Below are 19,776 nucleotides of genomic sequence, written 5' to 3' on the forward strand. Positions count from 1 at the left end.
GAAGCTCATCCCTGCAGAGGGATTGTGACAGGCTGGCCTCTTGGGATAACACGGACTGTTCTGAGGCTCCCCTGGCCCATTACCCACCTTTCAGCATCACCAATTGTGAGGAGAACAACCCTCAGTGCAGGATGTGTGGGAATCCATGCGTGGAGGAGACAGAGCTGTGAGCATGGGAGGTGCTGGGACCTGGGCTGAGGCTCAGGTGTTTGCAGCCTGACTCCCTGAATTTCAGTTTCCTTCTTTGCCCCCCTGACCACTCAGCATTGCCATAGAGCTGAAACCAGAAATGCAGATGGCCATTCTTTATCCCTGGTGGCTCAGATAGTGAAGAATCTGCCTGCAGTGCTGGAGACCTGGTATGATCCCTGGGAAGGGAAGATCCTCTGGAGAAGGAAATGGCAACCCACTCCAGTATTCTTGCCTGGGAAATCCCATGGACAGAAGAGCCTGACGGGCTACAGTCCATGGGGTCACAAAGAGTCTGACATGACTAAGCAACTAACACTTAAACCAGGGAAGGCTGAGCTCATTGGAGCCATGCTCCAGCCTCTCCTGGACATTCTCTCCTGCACCTCCTGCTGTGATGCTGTGCCCATCACAGCAGTGCAGGCCAGTTTGTCAACCTTGCCTCCTAGGAGCCTCTTTTATGACTCTTTCAAATGTCAAGGTGGCTCATTCATTTGGCTAGAGTGGTTTTTAAACGGTAAATATGAATCAATAGGACTTTCTACTTTAATGCAGCATTAACAGAGAAGTTAATATGTACTCAGCAGAAAGAGTGTTTGCAAGACTTTTGCAACTCAAAAGCCTTGTCCTCCTGAACTGGCTTGCTAGCAGGGGTAGCACACAGGTGGCCTCCAGCCTGAGTGCAGAAGCAGGGTGAACATGGGTTAATAGGTGTCAGCCAGATTTCATTATCCTCCACATTTATTTATTATGACTTTATTTTTAATCTGTTCATCCACTGCCTGGACATAAACATGCACAGGCTCGCTTTTTTCCCTGACTTCTTGAGATCTTCAATTCTTTCTCTTGATGTTTACTAAAGGGAGGGCACAGCAGGTGGCTGTTCATGGTTTCATTCATTCATTCTTTTATGGAGTGCCTCCTTCATACTGAGGATGCATTAAGTACTGGGGAATAAAGCACAATCCTGATTTCAAGGACTTTTCTTTGTTTCATATTATTATTATGGAAGAATTCAAACATAGACAAAAATGGAGAGGATGGCATTGTGAACCCCACATAGATACAATCTACTTCAGTCCCTATCAACATGGGGCCAATGTAATTTTCTCCTACCTCCAATCCCTTTACCCCTTGGGTTGTTTGAAGGAAAACCTACACAGAATTTTATTTTTTATTTTATTCTGGCTGCACTGGGTCTTTGGTATGATGAGTGGACTTTCCTAGTTGTGGTATGCAATAGTTGTGGTGTGTAGTCTTAGTTGCCCCGTGGCATGTGGGATCTTAGCTTCCTGACCAAGGATGGAACCCATGTCCCCTGCATTAGAGGGTGGATTCTTAACCACTGGACCATCAGGGAAGTCCCTTTGATAGTGTCTTTGGACGTGAAAAGCTCTAATTTTGGAGAAGTCCAATTTGCCTCCTTTTATTGTTGTTGCTCATGCTTTTGGTGTCAAATCCAAGAATCCATTGTCAAATCTAAGGTTGTGAAGATTTACTCCTTTGTTCTAGGAGTTTTTATATGTTACAGTTAGCTCTTTGATCCATTTTGAGTTAATTTTTATATATGGTATGAGGTAGGAGTTCAACCTGATCCACTTTGTTATCAAAGAATATATCACAATATATTTTCATTGAAAGTACTTAACCTGTGTACATTACTACACCTAAAGCTCCTTGAGAGCTGAGACTCTGACACTTCTGTACACCATTGTATTCCAGTAAGACTGTAGTGATTAACAGATAGTAGGTACTCAATAAATATTCAGTGAATAAATGAATGAATGAGTGAATAAATTGCTATACTTTTTGCTACAGAATGTGAACACTGATATGGTTAGGGTAGACTACTAACTTTCTATTTGTTTTCTATTTGATTCATCTATATTTTGTACTTTTTCTCTTGCCATATTTTTGGGTTATTTGAGGAGTTTTATGTTTTTGTTTTACTCAATTATTGGCTTATCAGCTATATTTCTTTGTCTTACATTTTTTCAGTAGATTAAAAATTGACAATAAATCTTTAACTTATCAATGTGTACCTTCAAATAACATTATGCTTCTTTGAGTAAAATGTAAGAAACTTACATCAATATTTTTTATTTTTTCCTTTTGTACCTGGTGTTATTGTTATCTTTAATTTATATACATTATAAACTTCACAACATATTGCGACTTTTTGTTGTTGTTGCTATAAACAATCAACATCCATCAAAGAGTTCCAAAATGAGAAAAAAAAAATCTACTTTTTCTGTTTATGGTAGTCTTCATTCCTGGGTTTAGGTATCAATTTCTGTATGTGCGTTTTCCTTCTGTCCCAAGAACTTTCTTTTCCATTTTTTGTAATGCAGGTCTGCTGGCAATAAATTGTCCAATCTTTTGCTTGTGTAAAAAAAAAAAATCCTTACTTTGCCTTCAGTTTTGAAGAATATTTTTTTTGTGTGTACAGAATGTTGGTAATAAGATCACAACCATTTCCTATTACTAATTCTTACAGTTCTGGCATTCAAGTCTGACTAGGTGGAGAAGGCAATGGCACCCCACTCCAGTACTCTTGCCTGGAAAATTCCATGGATGGAGGAGCCTGGTGGGCTGCAGTCCATGGGGTCGTGAAGAGTCAGACATAACTGAACGACTTCACTTTCACTTTTCACTTCCATGCGTTGGAGAAGGAAATGGCAACCCACTCCAGTGTTCTTGCCTGGAGAATCCCAGGGACGGGGGAGCCTGGTGGGCTGCTGTCTATGGGGTCGCACAGAGTCAGACATGACTGAAGCGACTTAGCAACAGCAGCAGCAGGCGGTTAGAATCTTTCACTCTGGGTATCTCCTGTGGTTACTCGCGGACAATGGCTGACTGAAACCATCAAAGGCTTCCTCACTCACATGTCTGGTGGCTGATGCTGGCTGTGAGCAAAAACCTCAGCCAAGCTGCGGTCAGGACACCTACATGAGTCCCTTCCATGTGGCATGGCCTTTCTCACACCTCTGTGCTAGACCACAGGTCACACAGTCACTTCCACACCACCCACCATATTGGTCAAGGTCATTATCAAGTACCACCCAGGGAGTGCCAAGGTCACACTGTGGGACAGAAAATATGGTTTTGGTTCTCTTTGGAAAATTTATTCTTCCGTGTGTTGTTGTTCAGTCACTCAGTCATGTCTGACTCTTTGTGACCCCATGGACTGCAACACACCAGGCTTCCCTGTCCTTTACTATCTCCCGGAGTTTGCTCAAACTCGTGTCCATTGAGTCAGTGATGCCATCCAACCATCTCATCCTCAGTTGCCCCCTTCTCCTCCTGCCCTCAATCTTTCCCAGCATCAGGGTCTTTTCCAGTGAGTCAGCTCTTCACATCAGGTAGCCAAAGTATTGGAGCTTTAGCATCAGTCCTTCCAATGACCAAGGACCCAGTTGGGTGTGAAAAAAGAAACAAAATAACTGGCTAAATGTAAACAAAGACCCAGAAGGACTGTCCCGTATAAGTGACTTAAATCACCTTTTTACTTCATTTCTCATTCAGGATGCTGGCGCTCCTTTCCGGGTGTGTATTTCTGTCCTGCTTCTGACTTGTAGAAACTGCTTCTCTGTGTGCCCCCCCAAACACTGCACTATGACTTTAATAATAAACTTTGTACCTGTTTGGCAGTTTTTGCCTCCTTGAAACAGTTTTGCTTTCAAACAGGGTAAAAAATCAGAGAACTTTGCTTCTAGACTCTAACCCTTGATGGATTGGCAGTTAGGTTCAATGCCTGGACAAGGAAATAAGATCTGTCCCTCCCAGAACAGACGGAATAAAGGAATGAGTGATGTTACAAAAGTGCTTGTAACCTATACAGTCCATGGGTAATGAGGACCAAAATGAATATTTAAAAAATAAAATCTGTGGAGCCTTCTTTATATGGAGGGGAAGTTGGTCTCTGTCTTGGACAAGACCCTCCATGCATTCTGGGAGAGCGATGTTTCCATTCACTTTACACAGAGGAATAACCAATCTCAAATCTTTTCTGTATTATAATTTCCTTATATTCTCATCAGGACCTAGAAAACATGGTTCCATGACCATCCTTGCAGAAACAGTGCATGAGGAATTGAAGAAAATGCCTGTATCAAAAACCCTGCGAGTGGCAACTAAGACCCAATGCAGCAAAATAAATAAATATTTATTTTTAAATATAAAAATTTTTTTTTGAAACAAAGCAGACCAATGAGCTGGAATCAAGATAGCTGGGAGAAACATCAACAACCCCAGATACGCAGATGACACCATCCTAAGGCAGAAAGCTAAGAAGAACTAAAGAGCCTCTTGGTGAAAATGAATGAGGAGAGTAAAAAAGTTGGCTTAAAACTCAACATTCAGAAAACTAAGGTCATGGCATCCAGTCCCATCACTTCATGGCAAATAGATGGGGAAACAGTGACAGACTTAAATTTTTTGGGCTCCAAAATCACTGCAGATGGTGACTGCAGCCATGAAATTAAAAGACGCTTGCTCCTTGCAAGAAAAGCCATGACAAACCTAGACAGCATATTAAAAAGCAGAGACGTTACTTTGCCAACAAAGGTCCGTCTGGTCAAAGCTATGGTTTTTCCAGTAGTCATGTATGGATGTGAGAGTTGGTCTATAAAGAAAGCAGAGTGCCAAAGAATTGATGCTTTTGAACTGTGGTGTTGGAGAAGACTCTTGAGAGTCCCTTGGACTGCAAGGAGATCCAACCAGTCAATCCTAAAGGAAATCAGTCCTGAATATTCACTGAAAGGACTGATGCTGAAGCTGAAACTCCAATACTTTGGCCACCTGATGCGAAGAACTGACTCATTGGAAAAGACCATGATGCTGGGAAAGATTGAGGGCAGGAGGAAAAGGGGATGACAGAAGATGAAATGGTTGCATGGCGTCATCAACTCAATGGACATGAGTTCGTGTAAGCTCCAAGAGTTGGTGATGGACAGGGACGCCTTGCGGGCTACAGTCCATGTGGTCACAAAGAGTCAGACACAACTGAGTGACTGAACTGAACTGCGACTAATGAGGACTATGGGAGTTCAGGGAGAGGCTGAGAGATGGCCAGAGGAGCACAGAGCATGTGGCCCTGGAGCATTAGTCCAGAACTCCAGGGGACAAAGGGCACCCAGGACAAGTCAGCCCCTCAAAAGCATTCTCAGCGATACTCAGAAAAACAGAAAATTCTCTAGCTTTGCATCAATTGGAGTTCAGACTAAGTCAGTTCAGTCTTAAGGAAAGTAACGGCTCTCCTGAGGCCAGAAAATATTGGGGAAATATTGGGGCAGTGTTAGCACTGATGCCTAATGTCCATTCTCATGATGTGCTCAGTGCATAGATTAAACAAACAGGGCAGACAGCCTTGTCATACTCCTTCATGAGAAGTGCCAGGCTGGATGAGTTACAAGCTGGAATCAAGACAGAAGGGAGAAATGCCAACAACCTCAGATATGTGGATGATAACACCCTAATGGCAGAAAGCGAAGAGAAACTACAGAGCCTCTTGATGAGGGTGAAGGAGGAGAGTGACAGAGCCGGCTTAAAACTAAATATTAAAAAACTAAGATTATGGCATCTGGCTCCATTACTTCATGGCAAATAGAGGGGAAAAAGGTGAAAGTAGTGTCAGATTTCCTCTTCTTGGGCTCGAAAATCACTGTGGACCGTGACTGCAGCCACGAAATCAGAAGACGTTTGCTTCTTGGCAGGAAAGCTATGACAAACCTAGACAGTGTGTTGAAAAGCAGAGACATACTCTGCCACCAAAGGTCCATACAGGCAAAGCAATGGTCTTCCCAGTGGTCACGTACGGTTGTGAGAGCTGGACAGTTAAGAAAGCAGAACACCAAAGAATTGATGCCTTCAAACTGTGGTGCTGGAGAACAGCAAGGAGATCAAACCAGTCAATCTTAAGGGAAATCAACCCTGAATACTCATTGGAAGGACTGATACTGAAGCTGAAGCTCCAGTATTTTGGTTATCTGATGTGAACAGCTGACTCATTGGAAAAGTCCCTGATGCTGGGAAAGATTAAGGGCAGAAGGAGAAGAGGGCATCAGAGGATGAGACATCTGAATGGCATCACCAATGCAATGGACATGAACTTGGGTACACTTCAGGAGATGGTGAGGAACAGGGAGGCCTGGCGTGCTGCAGTCCATGGGGTCACAGAGTCAGACAGGTTTGGCCAACTGAACAACAACAACAACAAAAATGTCCATTCTCATTTTCTCTCAAAGTCATGCAATCCTGCATGTTTAGCTGGGACATGGCTACACAATGTAGAATGTTGGCCGCACTAAACAGCCTCCCCTGCAGCTAGCTGTGGCCCTGTGACCAAGCAATGGCCAATGGAACAGAAGTAGAAATAACATAGGCAACATTTAGGACGTTTCTTTCAAAGGAAAGGTTGTGCTTTTCCCTTCTCCACTTCCCATTAACTGGAAGGTTGACGCAGCAGTGGGCCACCTGGCAAACAAACCTTAGTAACGGGAGAGCAACAAGCTGGAAGGAACCTGGGTCCCTGACAAAGTGGAACCACCGTGTCAACTCACCGCTTGCATCTGGACCTATATGAGAGGGAAGCAAACTGCAGCCTTGTTTCAGCCACTATTTCTTAGGGACTGTGTGTAACTTAATATATATTATCAGTTCTGGAAATATGGAGCCTGAGAGGACATAAATCGTCATTTCAGAAGGATGCAATCAAACTCTCCTTGGTCACCTCAGTGTCTTACAGTCAATGAATGTTTATTAAGTTCTCTAAGGATGCAGCACAGCACAAAACAAGTGAAAAATCCTGTCTTAACAGAGTTTACATTTGGAGTTATTTCACTTAACCTTTTAAGACACCCCTCCTTTCTCAGGGAAATGTATCTGCCTTAAGAGATAAGAAGATGAAGGTGGAAGGGTTTCCATAAAGGCTTTGAGGTCACACAGCTGGTGAGTAGACTTCCAGGGTTCAGGTTTATCTTCTGCTGAAGCCACATTCTCACCACTAACACAGTGATCTCCAAACTGAGTTCAGTGGAGTCCTTAGGTGTAACAGAGGTTTATTGTGGTCTGTCATGAATGGATGGTTGTGACTGTAAGAGATGAAGGGGTAGGTTTTCCCCCATGAGCGCAAGAAAGGCCTGGAGATTAGTTCAGGGAGTATCTAAGGAGACCCCAAGGGCAAGGATAAAGGACATCCAGCTCTTAAAGTGAACCAACAGTGAAGGGCAACTGGACAAACCAAAGCACAGCAGGCCCCCAAAGACAGATGGTACCAGAGACCAAAAGCCCCAGACACTTGTGCTTTTGACACTCAAAGGGGACCCTCGGGCGGAACAGCCCTGTCTGGGAATGGGGGAGTGTCTCAATGTGCAAATCGAGCTATATTCACACAAAGTGTCCTGCATTTCAATTTTGTCTGAGTTTGTGTTTGCGGATCCCTATCACATGCCCACACTTGCACGCACACACATCAAGACAAGTGATTCGCGGAAGAAACACAGTGCTGGCTAGAGGGGTCCCAGAGTGACTCCGCTCTGGGGAATGTTTTCAAATATTCTTCTTTCCACTTACTGGGTTTTTACATGGTCTTTAATAAGGATATGACAAACGGGGGGTGGGGGAACCTAAGAGTCAATATATATATTTTTAGAAAGAGCAAGAGTCAGAGATATTTTTCAACATCCCTTTTTATATATTCTGAGCTTTCACACACTCCTCAATGAATTTTCTTAATTGGGAGAAATCACTCTCAAGGGAAATTTCTGTTTAGGTTTTCTGGCGGGATGGGACAAAAAGTGAGTGGTTTCTGTAACTAGGTTGTTCAAATAGATCTAATAAACCCTGTTACCGAAAATGGTAAGCTGTGACTTTCCAGTCAGGGGACAGAACACTGTGCTGTGCCCATCTATAGTACACAACGCTGGAGGAGGTCTTTGCGGGATAAATACACAGCAGCACCCGGGAAAGTCCAGCATCTGGGCAGGCGGCGGCTCTGGATCCACTGTCCACATCCCACTCGCGCAGGCAGGTAATCCATGATGCTCCCACACTGGGAGCCAAGGGATCCCTTTCCCAGGGTGGTTCTGGCCTTAGTCAGGGGTCTGTGGAACAAGGCAGGAGGGAGCCGGGAGGACATGTGTCCATTGCTGGGAGGGTTCTGAGTCCTCTGAAGACCAGTCCTCTCTCTGGGTCTCAATTTTCATCCTGCAAATGGAGGGACATGCCAGCAGGGCTTCTGGGGACATTTCTGCTTTTGAGTCTTTGGGATTGTGATTCGAGCCAACTGTGCCCCTTCCAGCTGTGCATCCAGCGTCAGGTCAGAGCTCCCCCGAGGGCCTGAGGTGCGTCTCCTTGCCTGGCACAGGGCACTGCTCTCAGCCCCGGGGACAGAATTAGTGCAGTGGGTCCCTCTGAACAGAGGCTGCGGGGTCTCCAGGGGGGTTTCCTGGGCTCCACTGTCCCTCCAGGGACCCCGGCAAGCAGACATGAGATGAATCTGCCCAGCACTGAAAAGACAGACGGCTCAGAAACAGAGCCAGCCCTCCAACCTGGCCAAATGCTGCTTTCGTTGCTTAGTTGCTAAGTTGTGACCGACACTTTTGCGACCCCATGGACTGTAGTGTGTCAGGCTCCTCTGTCCATGGGATTCTCCAGGCAAGAATACTGGAGTGAGTTGCCATTTCCTCCTCCAGGGGACCTTCCTGACTCAGGGATCAAACCCTCATTCCGTGTGTCTCCTGCATCGGCAGGCGGGCTCTTTACCATTTGAGCCACCAGGGGAGCATCTGGCTAGCTATTTCTTCAGGAAGAACTTTTGGAGGAAATGTTTAATTCTTTGTGAAAGAAACCAGTGCATCAGCTCTGCATAAACACACTTTTGGGACAATCGGTCACCCCTATCCTTAGGCTTGTTCCCAAGGCCTTTCCCCTGGGCTCCAGACGAGACTCAGCTCAGGCTCCTCCCTTCCACTTCATCCTCTCCTTCCCTCCACCCTCACCACCCCAGCAGTCCTCTCTCCTCTGAACTCTGAGATGAGGGGCAGAGGCTGCAGGGAAACAGCCCTCTTTGCTCAGGTCACCAGTTTGACCTCAGTCTCTCCTGAGGCTTCTGGGCAGTAGCTCAGTCCTCTGTCCCCAGGGATCACAGTCTGGCTTGTAGAGTCCTAGTGGAGGGGTGACACCTCTGGAACTCCTCTTAGGAGCCCAGTACCTTCACCCCGTATGTCACCTGAGCCATTCCACATGTTGGACAGAGGCAGGAATTGACGATCAGAGAGGTTCAGTCCCTGCTCGTCACCACACAGCACTCACAGGTGGTCCAAACCAAATCCTCGACGCGGTCTCTGAGACTCTGAGCTCACCCTGCTTCTCCCACTAGGAGGCCTTTCCAGGTTCCTGACGGAAATACCCTCCACGAGTCCACCTGGCAGGGGCTGAGAAGAACGCTCTCCCCTCCTTGTCTTCACACCAGCCCTCCTCAGGGCAGCCAGGTGCCAGCACGGCTCCCGCTGCCTGTGGTGGCCTCTCTCCTGAACCCTCACTGTGACCAGGCAACTCGATGGGAGAGCCTCCCTGAGGTCACACCCTTGTCCTCAGAGGCGGGGAGAGGCGCTGTGTCCTCTGATCAGTGCAGGGCTCCTCCCTGGGGGACAGAGAGGGCACACGGTGGGAAAGGAGCCCTGCTTCCTAGGACCCTCTGACATGTCAGCTCCCGGGAAGAGGGAGATGGGTTCTCATTGGATAGCACCTCACACCCATCACCAGTTTCCCCACCCTGGAGCCAGGCACCCCAGGCTCCTCACCCCCACTCCTGCACTGCTTGCTGTGTGACCTTGGAAAAGCCCCATCCCCTCTCTGTGCCCAGTCTCTGCACTGGGGAAATTGGTAACAACCACAGGACTTGATCAAACACTGAGAGATAGCCCAGAACCTCCTCATGTATGTTAGGAGCCCAGGAAGCTTCCTATTCCTGGGAGGTCACAGAGAACAGAGACCACGGGGGACAGTGGGTGGGGGTTGGGATGTCATCTAACAATCAGAGACATAAAGGAGCTTTGCTTTGCAGACATGAGGACAGAGAGAATGTCTCCCTTTCTGGCTCTGGGGCTCCTGCTGGCTGGGATCTGCTCCAGTGTCCACTGCCTCCCGGACAATGTGACGGTGAGGGACCAACACAGAAGGGCGGATGACCACACATTAGCCTCCAGCAACACTGACTTCGCCTTCAGCCTCTACAAGCAGTAGGCTTTGAAGAACCCCGATAAGAATGTCATCTACTCCCCTATGAGCATCTCCATAGCGTTGGCCTTCCTGTCTCTGGGGGCCCGAAACACCACACTGACAGAGATCCTAGAAGGTCTCAAGTTCAACCTCTCAGAGATCCAGGAGACAGAGATCCACCAGGGCTTCCGGCACCTCCTGCAGACACTCAATCGACCCAGCAACCAGCTGCAGCTGAACGTGGGCAACGCCATGTTTGTGCAGGACCAGCTGAAGCTGCTGGACAAGTTCATAGAAGATGCCCGGGTGCTGTACTCCTCCGAGGCCTTCTTGACCAACTTCGAGGATCAGGAAGCTGCCAGGCGTCTAATAAATGACTATGTGAAGAATAAAACCCAGGGGAAAATTGAGGAGCTGTTCAAGGTCCTTTCCCAAAGAACAGTCTTGGTCCTGGTGAATTACATCTACTTTAAAGGTGGGTGCCCTCTTTGAGTCAGAAGGAAACACACCTTTAGTTTTGTGTCTTCACGGCTATTTCTATTTCAGCTCAGCCAACTGTGTTGCTGGACATCATAGAGGGAGCTGACATCGGTGCGGACAGCTTGCGCACTAAGACCCTGTCCCCATCACAGTCTTTGTCTATTTGGGGGTTTTCTAAATCACAGCTGTCATTGCAGCACACAAGAGCAGGGGAGCCTTTAACCCTTTGTCTGAGACACAGTGAAGCGAAAGTTGCTCAGTCATGTCTGACTCTGTGACCCTGTGGACTGTAGCCTGTCAGGCTCCTCTGTCCATGGAATTCTCTAGGTCAGAATACTGAAGGGGTCTCCGTTCCCTTCTTCAGGGGATCTTCCCAACACAGGGATCGAACCCAGGTCTCATGCATCCCAGGCAGATTCTTTACTATCTGAGCCGCAGGGAGCCTTTTTATTCTCAAACTTGCCTGACTGCCTGGAGGAAGGAGCTTTCCTCTAAGATCACTGTGGAGTGGCCGGGAACCCCAGCTTCTTTTAGCACATGCAAGGAAGGCCACTGCTCCGCACACTGCGGGCTGTGTCTGACCTGGGCTCCCTCTAAGGGGACTTGGTCTCCGCGGATGGAGGTGGGGCTGGTGGCCAGCTTCATGCTGTGACAGCCTCTGAGCAGCCTGGCCAACTCAAGGAACTTCAGTTGTGCTCCGTTATAGCTATGAGGGTAGCATTGGCAAGGCCAACACCAGAGGGAAGCCTCAGGGGAGGACAACCTCTGGGACAGACTCTTTTCCAGATTCTAGCTGGTCCAGGGCCCAGTCCCATTGAGAGAAACCCAACACAGCAAACCTGATCCTGGAAACTCATAAGGGGCAGAGTGAAGGCAGAAAGATTTCACACCCAGAGTCAGCAGTGCAAAAGGGACACAAAATAAAGACACAAAGAATGATCATTGAGCGAGAGGGTGGTCAGGCGCCTAAGGGACACCAGCTGGGGGCACATATTCGCCCTGAACCGGGGACTTCTGGCAGAGCCCTGGCTAGCCCTCCTGGATCTGTATTTTCCTCTGTAAATGAAGGCATGGATTCCCAGTTCTCCGGAAAATTGTTAATAATCCAGGCCAGATCTACTATGTTTGTTCCTTGACTTTTCTGTGTTCTCATCTCCTACCACCCTGACCTGTCCCAGGAATTTCTCCTCCCCTGGGGCACCCCACCAGCCCAGCTTTCCCTCTCCTCCTGTCTCTAACCATGGGGACACAGGCAGGGCTGGAAACAAAGCAGGAAGCAGAGGTGGATCTGTACTCCATGAAGCCCCAGGGCTCCAGTCTCCCCAAGAAGCCCACCCATCGACACTAAGGTCTCCATCTTCCTTGGGGGACACCCAAGCCCCGTCCTCTGTTGACCCCTCCCTGCCCTCCGGGTCCCCGTGTGGCTCCTACTCTAGCCGGGCTCACAAGGCTGTGGGGACGTGTGTCCTCCCTACAAAGCCAGCGACTAACCCCAGGTCACTAACATGTGCCCTTGAAGGACCAGGCAGTCCCATATCTCCCTGGGCCCAGCCTCATCCCCACCTCTCCCTTGCCCTCCACATTCCTGTTGACTTTGCATGTAGCACAACTAACCAGCGTTGTTTCACATCCCGCTTCCCAATCCTGACCTGCAGGCTTCACCCTTGTCCCCAAGGGCTCACCCACCTGTCCAGGTGTGTGTGTACACTGAGCAGGTCTGTCCCCAGAGGCACGTGGTATGGAGGGCTGCTGGCGTGGGGAGGGTCTTCCCCGCTCAGGGACCAGCGCCGAGGAGGGAGAGACCGCAGCTCTTGCACTCACAGACTCTTCACCTGTCCCCCCGCCTCCAGCCCAGTGGAAGATCCCCTTTGACCCCAAACAGACTCGGCCGGCAGAGTTCCACGTGAGTGAGAATAAGACGGTGGAGGTGCACATGATGAGCATTGGGGGCCTGGTGACCCCTCACTTCCGGGATGAGGAGCTGGGTTGCACGCTGGTGGAGCTCATGTACACCAGCAACGACAGTGCCCTCTTCATCCTCCCCGACGAGGGCAAAATGCAGGACCTAGAAGCCAAGCTGAACCCAGAGACGCTGACGAGGTGGCGAGACTTCCTGCGGCCGAGGTAACTCCTAGGACCTGGAGCTGTGCGTTCACCTGCCTTCTCGGTCCTTCCCCCTCTTCCTGGACTCCTGACCCCCAGCAACAGGGCCTTAGGAATGTCCAGGAGTGGGACAGTGGTGGGAGAGCCTGTACTGAGATATCCTTGCCCTTTGCTGCCTGTGTGGCTCTGAGCCTGATTCTTTCCTTCTGTAAGATGATGGCATCAGAGGGGACAGGGTCTTCCTCTCACACTAACATGTGCTGTGTCATGAGGATCCTCAACATAGCCCCCAACACATGTGCTATTGTCTCGTATCTCCACCTCTTGGGTGGGGGAGCAGATGGGATTTTATCAGCTGAGGGCTCCGGTGAGATAGACACTGAGAATCAGCTTTGCATAGGCTATACATTACGTTCACTCATTTATTTAACCAACCTTTCAGCACTGGTTTCACAGGTTGATCGAGAAGCTGTTCTGTGCCAGTGACTAATTATGCTCTGAGGGTAGGCCAGCAGATAGAATAGTAAATTCTCTGCCCTCGTGAGCTTACTCTGTGATTGAGAGAGACGTACGAGAAACAAATGTAATGAATAATTTGGTGTGTTGAATGGTTAGAAAGGGGGAGACAGGGATAGTAAAGCAAAAAAAATAATAATGATAAAGAAAATTGGACCCAGAGGTATTTTGTGATTGTAACTAGGGGGACCCTTAGGTGGTGTTTGAGGTGAGGGACTGAGCCATGCAGATGTGTTCGGAAAAGCGTTGTTGGCCCAGGGAAGAGCCAGGGCAAAGCCTCTGAGGCAGGAGCCAGTCTATTGTGGCTGAGGATTAGTGAGGCCAGAGCAGGAGAGCAGAGGGAGTGAGAGGGGAAGCTGGGAGAGGTCGGGGTCTTCAGGGAGGACTAAGGTCACTTGGAGCCTTGCAGACCCCTTGACTCCCCTTGTCTAAGGGAAATGGAAACTCATCACAAGGTTTTGGGTCAAAGAGTGAATGATCTGAGTGATGCTTTAAAAGGATCACCCAGGGTGCCGAATGGAGATCAGACAGCAGAGGACATGCACGGAGGCAGGGAGGCCAGCCAGGAGCCCAGTGGGGTCACCCAGGGGAGTCACTGGGGCCGGACCAGGAGGAGCCGGGACGTGTGGGGAGGGGTTGGGCTCTGGGTTAACTGAGAATAGACACACCGGCCAGGACATGAGATTCAGGAGACCGATCTCAGGGGGACAAGAGAGGGAGAGGCAGTGCTGGGCCCAGGGTCTGCAGGGGGCGGGTAGGGAGGGGGTGTGGGCAGCATGAGGGGGTGGGGGCGCCCCCACCCAGAGTCCCACTCCCAGGCTTGCACTCCCCTGGCCCCTTCCTGTGCTTCTCTGGGGCTCAGCTCCCTGCTGAGAGGCGAGGGGTGTCCTTGACCCTCTGTTCTGAGTGGGGGATCTGCAGACCCAGGGGGGATGAGTGTGGGAGGCACTTTATAAAGCACAGGGGACTGGAGACCTGCCTGCATGTGACCTAGAGGCTGAAACCCCTTCCCGACTCCTGTCCAGGGGACCTGACACCTTGGGGTTCGTGACTCCCAGCCCCTCCTCCCTGTAGATCCCAGGAGACCTCAGGACACGGGACCCCCTCCCCCTGCCTGTGCTCCCTTCCCAAACCTTTCCCCTCCAACACCAAGAGCTACCACAGGGCAGGAATGCAGTGAATAGTGGTAAATGGAGGGAATATCCACCAGACACATTGATTTACAAGCCCTGAGGGGACATGGATCTGTACATTCCTGGCCCAAGGAGGATGTTCAGTAGGAATTTGTTGACTAATATATAAAGGAGGGAGGAAGGATGTAAGGAAGAAAGAAGATAGGTCAATGAGGAATAATAGCTCCCTCCCTGCTACAAGGGACCCAGAGTTTAAGGGGAGCCTCAGCCGCCTCATATTAGCATCTGTCAGACCAGACACCAGGGTAAGAGTCTTAAGTGAAATACAGACAGACAGAGAGAGGGGGAGGGGAACCTGGGGGTGGGAGACAGCTTCTCTTACTCCAAGAACCTGCTGGCAGCTCTGCTCAGAAGCAGCAGCCCTGCCCCCAAGGAACTCACCGGGAAGGCAAGACGGAGACTCTAAATATTGGATTATTCAGGCCCCCCAAACCCCTGAATGCAGCTCCCAGCCCTCCATGTCCCACTGTTGTCCCTGCCAAGCCCCTCCCCACCTTGCAGCAGCCCCTCTTTCCTGCAAGTGCTTCTACCTGCCTCGTGGCCTCCTCTTCACCCAGCCCACTCCTTCCCCTCCCCAGGGACTCATACTGGATGCCACCTCCTGCAAGAAGCCTTCCTGGTGACCTTGGTACATCCCTCCCTGTGCTCCCCCTACCCCTACCCCCAGCACGGTCTCCCAGCAGCTGTGGGATCCGTGTTGGAGAAGGGTGATTCCTGAGCCCTGCAGGCTTGCAGGGGAGAAGTAGGGCCGGGTGGGGGCAAGCCCACAGCCTCTGCCTTAGCATGCTGCCCTGAAGGTGAGACTGTTGCAGACAGGAATGCATAATTAAGGAATTAAAGAGAGTTAGCCCGAGGAATCTAGAAACTGAGGAAAGGAGGTACTTATTCCAGGGAGAATGGGGTGGATGGAGACGAAACCAAGGAAGACCTCGCAGAGACGTGGGAGAAACGTGAGCGCCGAGTTGAGTAAGCCATCAAGTTTATTTTCTCACCTCCTAGTTTGATAGATACCCTCCACCTGCCAAAATTTTCCATCTCCAGCGACTATAACCTGAAACACATCCTTTCTAAGCTGGGCGTCTGGAAAGTCTTCACCCCTGAGGCTGACCTGTCAGGAATCACAGATGTCAAGGACTTAGAAGTTTCCCAGGTGAGTTTTTAAACTTTGGACATTTCATCTTCCACATGGGAGCTTGATAGGTGACAGCCAGGCAGATCTTTGGGTAATCTTGAATTTGCAAAACAACTACATTTCTCATTACTCAGTTCAGTTCAGTTCAGTTCAGTCTCTCAGTTGTGTCTGACTCTTTGCGACCCCGTGGACTGCAGCACGCCAGGCCTCCCTGTCCATCACCAACTCCCAGAGCTTGCTCAAACTCATGTCCATCGAGTTGGTGATGCCATCCAACCATCTCATCCTCTCTCATTCCCTTCTCCTCCTGTCTTCAATCTTTCCCAACATCAGGGTCTTTTCAAGTAAGTCAGCTCTTTGCATCAGGTGGCCAAAGTATTGGAGTTTCAGCTTCAGCATCAGTCCTTCCAAAGAATATTCAGGACTGATTTCCTTTAGGATGGATTGATTCTATCTCCTTGTAGTCCAAGGGACTCTCGAGAGTCTTCTCCAACACCACAGATCAAAACATCAATTCTTTGGTGCTCAGCTTTCTTTATGGTCCAATTCTAACATCCATATATGACACCTGGAAAGACCATAGCTTTGACTACACAGACCTTTGTCAGTAAAGTGATGCCTTTGCTTTTTAATATGTTGGACATTACTCAGTTACCCTGCCTGCAATCTGTCAGCCCAGGGGACCTGGGTTATAACCATCTTGGGGGCTGGTTCTACCTTCTTTGTAATATATTTTGGGATAGACATCAGTCCTGGGAATGTGCCTGAGGTGGAATCAACTGTAAATCCCCATCCCTTGCAGCACCTTTTACTGCCTATGGGATAAACTATTAAAGCCCTTAGTCCTGAATCTTGTCATTCTTAAAATATGTATGATAGTTCTTGGCTCCTGTGCAGTGCTCAGCAGAGCAGGTAAGAGGTAATAGGTACTAATAATGGCTCAGGGCCATCATGATCAATATACACTAAGAGGAGGAGAGAAGAACACCAGGGGTCCTGATCCTGCGATCTGAGAAGCAGAGAACTCAAGAGTGACTAGGGGTGGAGCTGGGCAGTCCTACAGTCTCCCCTGCACCCCACCTGCCAGAGGACCTGGTAAAGGAGGCACAGGGGCTATGGGGCCTCATGGTCCAGGGCTGGGAAGCCAATCCTAGGCAAGATAGCTGAGGGCTCAGGGACATGTCAGCTAGGGCCGGAGAGAAGCAGAAAGCAGTGCTTACCCATCTGCTGCTTTGACATGGAGGGACTGTGGACAGTTCCCTGCAAGAAAAATGCCTCGATCTGGCCCCTCCCCCTACACTAGGGGGTGTTTGGGGAGAGCACAGTCTCTGGACTCAGACAGAGAGGGCTTCAGATCAGGGAGCCCCTGCTCTTTGCTTCTCTGACCCTGGGCCCAGGACTTACAGCCTTTGACTGCTCTTTGCACAGCCATGGGTCACATCTATGTGAACTGGCCGACAGGTTTGTTGGGAAAAACAAAGTTGAACAGGTAGATAGCGTAGTAACAGGCCAGTGGCAGAAGGTGGATGAATATCAGTCCCCTTAGAGGCACTCAGGTGGCTGCTCACCTCCTGCCCACCCCATCTCCGGTCCGTAATACTCTGCTGTCCCCACAGATGGTCCACAGCGCTGTGCTGGACTTGGACGAGGAGGGCACAAAAGGAGCTGCTTCTACGGGAGTGATATTTTCTTTCAAGTCCATGACTATTGTGCGTTTCGACAGGCCCTTCCTGATTGCTGTAGTTCTCGAAGACACCCAGGGCATCATCTTTTTGGAGAAAGTCACCAACCCCAGTCAAGCCTAGAGATCCGCTCTGAGCTGTGGGTGCCCTCCTTAAGGAGTGGGGTGCCCAGGTCCCTGGGTGCAGCCTGGCCCCTGGGCACTGAGGATCCACCCTGCCTGTCCCCACCTGCTCACCCCTAGGAAGGTGACAGTGACTCTGCTGGGGGCTCCACATGCACAGGGAGTGTGTGTCCTTGTCACGAGGAGGCTCTGAGACCTTCGACAGCAATAAACCACCTTCCTTTGACTGCACTCTTTCCTGTGTGTCTCCGCCCTGATCCACCTGGCTCCACGCCCTGCTGCTGCCTGGGCCCTGAGGTCAAGTGCCCAGACCTCCCCACCTCTGGGCCCCTCTGCTTTAGACTCACCAAAAGGCTCAGGAGCGGGCTTTGTGCCTGTGACCAAGCCCACTGGACCGCAGGCTCATCACAAGGAGGGGTCCTTGCTGCTTGCTGCCCACTTCCAGGGGTTCTGGCTCCAGGTCAAGGTTCACTCCTTCCTCCCAAGGGCCTGAGATGTGTCCTTGTGCTCACCTGCAGGGGCTCCAACACTGACCCCTTCTGGCACAGCCCCTGGACCCTGCCATCCTGCAGCTGAGCTGGGCCTTCCTCCCTCCAGGATCACCCTTCTGCTCCCCAGCACCTCAACCTGGGAGACTAGCTATTTGCAGGTTTCCAGCTGGGTTCCTCCACCACCTGATGTGTTACATGTCCTCCCCTGACAAAGGCAGGGCTGGCCTGGGGTTGGGGGTCCTGATGACTAGAGTGGATGAGGTCAACGAGCCTTGGTTAATTAGGGTCAGACACTGAGCCACAGCTATGAGCTCAGTGACCAGCAGCCATTTCTGAGGGGCCTCCATCCTCTGGAGTCCTTGGTATGGAACCAGGGGCAGGAAAGGACGGTGACAATGACAACAGTCACCGTGATCAGTGAGCCACGGAGCATCTGCTCTGTGCCAATCACTGTGCACATGCCTCAAGATCCTGCCTTTCATTCAGCATCACACAGTCCCATCTGGAGGGAGGGGCAGTTTACAGATTCCCACTCGACCAAGATGGAAACAGAGGCTCAGGAAGGTGAGGGAGCTGCCTGAGGCCCAGCAGCTGGTAGGTGGTGGAGTCAGGACTGAGCCCAGAGTCTGGCGGGGAGTGATTACTGACCAGATTAGGGGATCATGGAGCAGACAGCTGGTCTGATAGAAGGCCAGGTACCTTGTGCACCTGCTGGAGCGCCCTGACCTCCCCGCCTTGCGCATGGGGCTCTCTTTGCCCCCCCGGGGTGGGGAACCAGCTTCCTGCACACCGGTCCCTGGAATCCAGAGGCATCACAGGACTCAAGTCAGCTGGGTCTTCTCCAGCTGCATCCCCTCTGCCCTCTCTAGACGGCAACCAAGCCTCCTCCTCTTCTTCCCTGCCACCCCCTCCCCCCACCCCTGGTGCCTCCTAGGCTCACACACAGAGCATCAGTCTCTTCAGACACCCGCAGAGCCCCTCCTCCAGCTGACCCCTCCTCAAATCCTCTTATCCCAGAGCCTGACTTAGCCCATCTGAGCCCCATTTCTCATCCCTGGTCTTGAACTTGCAGGAAGCTCCCGAGGGGGTGCAGGTGTGGGAAGAGCCTCCTGTGCGAGGGGGGTCCTGGGGACCTGGGCTCAGCTCCAGGCTCCGTCGCTGCACAGGGGCCCCGCCACCGTCCTCAGGTCACCCGACCTCTCTGGTCCACTCCCTCCTCTCTGTGGGGTTGTGTGAGAATCCCTCGTCCCAGTGCATGTGTGCTAAGTCACTTCAGTCATGTCCAGCTCTGCAAGGCTCCTCCCTCCATGGGATTCTCCAGGCAAGAATACTGGAGTGGGTTGCCATGCCCTTCTCCAGGGGATCTTCCTGACCCAGGGATAGAACCTGTGTCTCTAATGTCTCCTGCATTGGCAGGTGGGTTCTTTAACACATTCCAGGGTTGTAGGAAATCACAGTGGTCATGGGCCAGCCCAAGACCTGGCTCAGGGCGGACCCCCAGGAGGCAGCTGGTTTTATTCCCCTGGTGGACCTGAGGCTGTATCCTCCCTAGTGATTCTGACTCAGCAGGTCTCAGGGGGACCCAGAATCTATGTTAGTAAGGGCCTGAGCTGACCCTGGATCCACAGAGTCAGCCACTGTCACCTT

At 50.4% G+C, this 19,776-nt stretch overlaps 1 protein-coding gene across 1 annotated transcript; it reads left to right on the top strand.

Moving 5' to 3' along the window:
* Positions 1-10,257: 10,257 nt before the first annotated feature.
* On the top strand, positions 10,258-17,869 carry LOC145529386 (serpin A3-1-like). Its single transcript, XM_081549691.1, is given in 4 exon segments — positions 10,258-10,885; positions 12,741-13,014; positions 15,702-15,852; positions 17,451-17,869. Coding segments are annotated over 4 exon segments (1,242 nt in total). The 3' UTR covers positions 17,640-17,869.
* Positions 17,870-19,776: the final 1,907 nt, after the last annotated feature.

The sequence above is a fragment of the Giraffa tippelskirchi genome, chromosome 12, assembly GCF_054371585.1.
Source record: "Giraffa tippelskirchi isolate mGirTip1 chromosome 12, T2T-mGirTip1v1.2.pri, whole genome shotgun sequence".
In the NCBI taxonomy this organism is placed as follows: domain Eukaryota; kingdom Metazoa; phylum Chordata; class Mammalia; order Artiodactyla; family Giraffidae; genus Giraffa; species Giraffa tippelskirchi.